The sequence below is a fragment of the Lactuca sativa genome, chromosome 5 (genome assembly GCF_002870075.4).
Source record: "Lactuca sativa cultivar Salinas chromosome 5, Lsat_Salinas_v11, whole genome shotgun sequence".
Lineage (NCBI taxonomy): Eukaryota > Viridiplantae > Streptophyta > Magnoliopsida > Asterales > Asteraceae > Lactuca > Lactuca sativa.
In genome coordinates, this window is record NC_056627.2 from 280,966,025 (window position 1) to 280,972,267 (window position 6,243).

At 36.4% G+C, this 6,243-nt stretch overlaps 1 protein-coding gene across 1 annotated transcript; it reads right to left on the bottom strand.

Moving 5' to 3' along the window:
- Positions 1–3,502: 3,502 nt before the first annotated feature.
- LOC111919972 (uncharacterized) lies at positions 3,503–4,767 on the bottom strand. Its single transcript, XM_023915538.3, has 2 exons — positions 3,990–4,767; positions 3,503–3,912 (listed from the first exon to the last, which is right to left on the bottom strand). The coding sequence occupies exons 1-2, from the start codon at positions 4,437–4,439 to the stop codon at positions 3,673–3,675; spliced, it is 690 nt and encodes a 229-aa protein (XP_023771306.1). The 5' UTR covers positions 4,440–4,767; the 3' UTR covers positions 3,503–3,672.
- Between the last annotated feature and the right edge of the window lie 1,476 nt (positions 4,768–6,243).

Consider the following 6,243-nt stretch of genomic DNA (forward strand, 5'->3'; position numbering starts at 1 on the left):
AGACCCTATCGATATAGTGAGGATAACTCATCAGCAATTGCCGACTGGAAAGATAAGACCAAGCTTCTCCGCCCACCTACACGATCTTCACCAAAGAACACTACCAAAGAACCAATTCCATAAATACCCAAAATTACCAAAATACCCTTGGAAGTCAAACTGGTCAACTCTTGGTCAAAGTCAAAGTCCTTAGACAAAGTCAACCTTTCTAGTTGACTTCTACTCGCCGAGTCACCCCGTCGACTTGCCGAGTTCCGACATCTAGAAAAACTCTCATATCACAACTAAACTCGCCGAGTCGCCCCAAGACTCGCCGAGTCCAACGATCTCTGAGTCCCATCCTATCCAATTTACCGAGTCACCAACCGACTCACTAATCTAGAGCTTTAACCCAAAAGAGATTGGGTTCTGCGACCAGACTCACCGAGCCATGAACAGACTCGCCGAGTCCAAGACAATCTTCAACAGACTCGCCGATTTGTTCTTCCAACTCGCCGAGTCCATGTACATGTTCATACAACTCGTCGAGTACACCCATGTGACTCGCCGAGTCTCTCCAGTTCTCAATCCATTCAGAGGCTTTTCGAGCCATGCAGGGGCTCCAAACCATAGATCTGGGTCTCTAGAGTCCATTAGCAACATAAAGTTGCTACCTTTACGTGCTTCTTACTCCATAATACCAAAAACCAAGCTAGAAAGGGACTTAACTCTTGGGGAAGGGCTTTTGTATAACAACTAGAAAGGCTTTTTGCATCAATGATCCATATAGAACTCAGATCTGGAGTTTCAACTCCATATCTAACTCATGCTTCAAGATCTCATCCATATTTCTCCAACCAAACCCTAAAACTCCATGAAAGTGGAACTAGAAAGGAGAAGGCCAAGGATAACGATTCCTTACCTCCAAAATGACCTCCCACTGAAGTAGATCCCGGATCTACACCACTCCTTTGCAGCAAGCCTTTAATTCCTCAAGCTCTTTCCCACCAATTTCCTGTTCTAAGCTCCAATCTTCTCAATAATGAAGTCTCACATGAAGGTTAGGGTTTCTGGAACTCTCAAGGGGATTAGGAGGCTGGGAGAAGGACATAAAGTCCTTTAAATAGGGTTCAAACCCTAAGATTAGGGTTTTCTCATTCCAGCACCAACTCGTCGAGTCCAGCTTCCGACTCGGCGAGTTGGTCACTTGATTCGCGATCCAAACCCGCTCCGATGTAGAAGGCAAGGCCCTAGTTAGTTCCGGACTTCGGTTCGATGCAGTGGGCAAGGCCAGTATGTGCTTATATGTTATTGTATGGTATGTGGTAGTTTATGGGAGCTCACTAAGCTTCGTGCTTACAGTTTCAGTTTTGGTTTCAGGTACTTCAGCTAGCAAGGGGAAGAGCTCGGGATGATGGCATGGCACACACCACAATTTTAGCCTGGGAGTTAGACTCTGATATTTTGACATGATATTGACATCAGTGTTGATATGAGACATATTTTATGACATTTTGACACACACGAATTATGGTTTTATTATATGATATTTGGATATTATGGTTTTAGTAATGTTTTCAAACGGAATTTTTGGCTTGTATTTTTGGGATGTTTCAATCTGGTTCTAAGGGGAAGAGCTCGGGTTGACTGCATTGCATACACCATATGGATTCTATTTATGGGATATACTTTGATTTTTATGATGTTTGACATACTTATTTTATTGGGTTGTATGAACAATCTTTTGGGAATGTTGTTTTTACTTAAATAAAAATTGAAATTTTTGGGTCATGTTTTAAGGATGTTACACAAGGCTAGTCTCTTCCATACATGGCCTAAATCCTTAAAGAAGACCAATTCCTTTTCTGGGGCTACACCATGTGTACTCCTGCTCTATGCCTTACGTAGAGTATTTTCATTGAAAACGGTACCAAACCAAGCTACACGTTGCTTAGCCAGGTTTTCACCTTGCGTAACTTCAGAGTTTGCCAACTCCCACATTAAGCCCTTAATGTCTTAAGACCAAATGTTTAACACTCATATCTAAGCCTAATGGTCATCTAAAAGGATAAAGTTCTCGACTTTATGCCTTTGCATGGCTTAAGGGAGCCTAAAACCAAACCCTAATCCCATACCACCCTTTAATGATCTCAAACCCATGCATGGGTGAAAGATAGAAACAATGATTTCATTTTTGTGACATATGATCCTTAGAAACAACATAAAATGACAACCTTAAGCTCTGGAATAGCTTTTACTCACAAGAACCAAAACCATGGGAACAAAACATTGAAAACCGAGAATCTAACCTAGATCTAAACCATAGAACCATAAAGGTGAGAGCTTTATGCCTCTAGAAGTTTGCAAAAAAGATGAAAGCTCTGGATCTTCAAGCTTGAGCCACCCCAATCCACAATGATAAACTTATCATTCTTCAATATGCACCAAGAACACACAAAAGGGTTCAAACAAGCTCATAAAGGATTAGGGTTTCGAAATGCCAGCTTGGGAGAGTGAAGGTTGATGATAAGGGAGGTCTCAAGGGACTTAAGGTCTTTAAATAGGGTCTCAACCCTAAAAAATTATGGATTCGGTTCTGAGTAATTATGCCATGTGTGGGGATTGTACGCCCTACGTAGAGCATAAAGTCCCCGGGTCCACTTAATGACTTACGCCATGTGTAATTCATTACTTACACCCTGCACAAGGATCATTTTTGCAAGAAAATTTATATTTAAGCTATGAATGAAAAGTACCTAAGAAACGGGTGTTATAAGGGCACTGAGTGTGATTTCTGGGCACTGAGTATGATTTCTGGGCACTTGGTTTAGATCTAATCAAGAAAGGGAGTTGGTCTTGGTGGTTTTCGGCGAGAGTGGGTAAAGAGAGAATGGTGGGATATTATGTTATTTATTAAGTTGATGCAACATAAAACCGTTAAAATCAATAAAGATAAGGGATACTTTCAAAATACACAAGTTATAAAAAAAAGTGGTGTTATGGGTTGAGAGGTTCGCAGAGCATCTACAATGATGATTTTAATAAGGGAGCTCAATGAGGTGAAAAATCTAATTGTTATTCAATAGATGAAACTTTACTATTAAAAGATGTCACTTTAGCATTCAATGAGTTTGAAATTCAATGGTCATTAAACTCTTTAGTAGGAAAAAAAAAGTTTTCTGACTCTAAATAAATACGAGAAATTAACTTTTGTAATGTTCAGTTGAACTTTATAGAATTTAACATATTGTAAGAAAAAAATGATAGCGTTGTATAAAATGTAAAAAGATGATATGACAACATATTAAATTTTATAGAGTTCAATGAATTGTGGATGCATGTCGAAAGAATACGTAACCCAAATCAATTTGTTTATAAATAAACAAACCGAAATTACTTTTGGAAAAGTTATGAAAATATAACTAATACATAAATAAAATTCACATTTTTTTATATGAATTTATTCTTGTGAAATAATTATATATGTTGTGTAAACAAAGCAGTACCAAATTCCAGAGACCAATTATTCAGTTCACTCAAACATTTATAGATCTAGAAAGGGACAAAATGTACAGCCAATTTGGAAGAATTAGACATAAAATGAATCTAAAGAGAGCTTTGGACATGTTATTTCCGTCATGATCAAGTTGTATTATTAACTCGAAACTTATTCCAATTCCAACGAACTAGCTATCATGAACACTCCTGGCGCACGTTAGAAGCCACAGCTCTAGCCCAATACTTAATATGTGCTTTCATGTCTTCTGATGAACTCTTATCAACCCATCCTCCTGGAATTGCAGGAGCACCACCACCATTTTTGTTCTTGCCACTAATCTTTATGTTTTTGCTTCTGTTTCTCTCAGTCTTCTTCTCATCACGAATCTTTTCTTGACCTAATTCGGGTTTCTTTCCCATGTTTTCCATCGTCGCCTGCATGCAAAACCCGATTTTAATTATACATATAGATTAATCTTGATATTCGATATATTCTTTGCAAAACTATGTACCTTAGATGTTTTTCGAGATGGGTTTGATGTATGTGAAGAGTTCATCGATGCTTGTCTTATCAATCTCCCCAAACTAAACTCACTTTCTTGATCTTCTTCATCCTCATCTTGATCAGTTTCTTCTTCAGAAGTTGTCATGGATGATGTTCTACTCAAATGCGGACTTGTGTCTGTATTTTTCATTATAAAGGATTGTGTTTCCACTGAATTTGGCAAAGATGGTGTTCTGTTTAGATTTCGAGGAGCAATGGGTGGCTGCTTTCTTGAGGAAACGCTAGAGTTCTTTCTCTCATTCTTAACAATGGATTCTTGATTCGAACATAGAGGAGGAAGAGGAGGGCAAGAACTGGAAGTAAGATCAGAATAACATCGAGAAATGGTTCTTGTTTTTGTGTGAAGTAAGTTTCCAAAGAACCAACTATCTTCTAAAAGATCTCCAGGTTCTTCCATTAAACACAGAATCTTGATAAAACTTATGAATGATGAAGATCTTGAATGGATTTGTTACGATGCTACAAAAAGCGGTGAATGAAGATGGTTATGATTGGAGGAGGGATGAAGTGGGATTGACTCATGTGGTTTTTGAGATTGCTGCAATTTAAAAGACATTAAAAAAACGATTTGTTCGATACAAATGAGCAAAGAACGTAAAAACAAAATCCATACTATTTTGGTTTACATGACAATGTGCATGAATTTAAGGAGGGTGGATTGTAATTAACTGATTGGAGGTTGGGAAGTGAATAAGAAAATGGCTATTGCCAGCGACTACCCATGTGCATGTTCTTTGTTTATAGACTACTTCTGCACCACACATCATATTGTATCCATATAAATAATCAACTATCTTATTTTTACTCATTTGTCTAACAAGTTATTCTTTTTGATAATTATGTCATTACAGTTGTTATTTTTCCAAGTTTAACGACTTAATTAGCAAAAAGATAAATTGTTCTTTTTTTTTTTTAACCGTGTAGTATGCATGGCTTATACTTGAGGAGCGATATAACATACTTGAATATATGCATGAAAGTCTGTTTAGACACAAATGTTGAATATTGGAGCGTGCTCACTCTGATCAAAGAAAGATCAAAATGCAAACAAGTACGATCATATCATGTTTTACAAAATCTTGATGCCGACAACTGCAAAGAAACAAAGAAACACAAAAATATCCATGTTAACTAGAATGCAATTAGATATTGTTTTGTTTTTGACTTATCGAATTTTAACGGACATGACTTGAGGTATTTGGGGTTACTTATTAATTAGAACTCACTTATGATTTTTTATAAAAGTGTTAACCAGCTTATGTGGTATCAAAACACAATAAGAAAAAACATGTGCCGAAACGAAAGATGCGGATAAGTTGTTTTTAGTGTTTACAAAAGTTCTAATATTTTACCTTAATTTATCAAAAAGAGTTTCAAACTAAAATTTATTTACGAAAAAACATGAATCACCGCTAAAAATGATAATTCTATCATTTTTTTTTCCGATTTACCGGTTTCATTACTTACCAAGTTCCATCAAAGTCTCATTATTTTACTATAATCTACGAATAAATCCTAAACTAAAATTAAATGATGATCTGACTATTTTCTCCATGTAACATATATATTATAGGTTTCATTGATGACTTAAATGCATATTCATTAAATTAGATGATGAGATGGATATGTTGGATTCTATAATGTTATGTTTAACATAAAACTTGATATCCAGATATACTGTATATTTTTCGAAATATGAAATGCATCCAATGAACACTGCAATAATTACATAAACTGATAGTTATAACATGTAATAATGTGGAAAATACATGCAACCTAATTTGACATGTCATCACACTATTAAAGCAACATACTATTGAGCAACAAAACTTCTAAACCCTAATATGTATCAAAATTCACAATAGAATAACTTACCTCTGGTTTGTTGTTATTGCAAACAAACCCTTTGATCCAACTAGATCAATCCAATAGTCTCTTGAAAAATAGCTTCAATTGTGTGCAAGCCTCTAATTGTTCACACCCACAACACAAGAACCCTAGAAGGATTTGGAGAAAGGGGAGAGGGGGCAGATTTTTAGGATCTGGCATGAGGAATAGCATGGCCGGAAATTCCAAGGTATAAGACCCTTTTTACAGCTGATTAGGAAACACCGAGAAACTCTAATTTAAACATAAAAAAATATTTCAAATAAGACAGTCATCCACCAAAGGGCTTATAGCCTAGCGATATCAGGTGTTCT

What these genes read in the sequence shown, in the direction of transcription:
- LOC111919972 (XM_023915538.3), bottom strand. Translation starts at nt 4,439, where the DNA reads ATGGAAGAACCTGGAGATCTTTTAGAAGATAGTTGGTTCTTTGGAAAC. An exon ending in CATCTCGAAAAACATCTAAG is followed by an intron (nt 3,913 to 3,989) that starts GTACATAGTTTT and finishes TTTTGCATGCAG; the next exon opens with GCGACGATGGAAAACATGGG.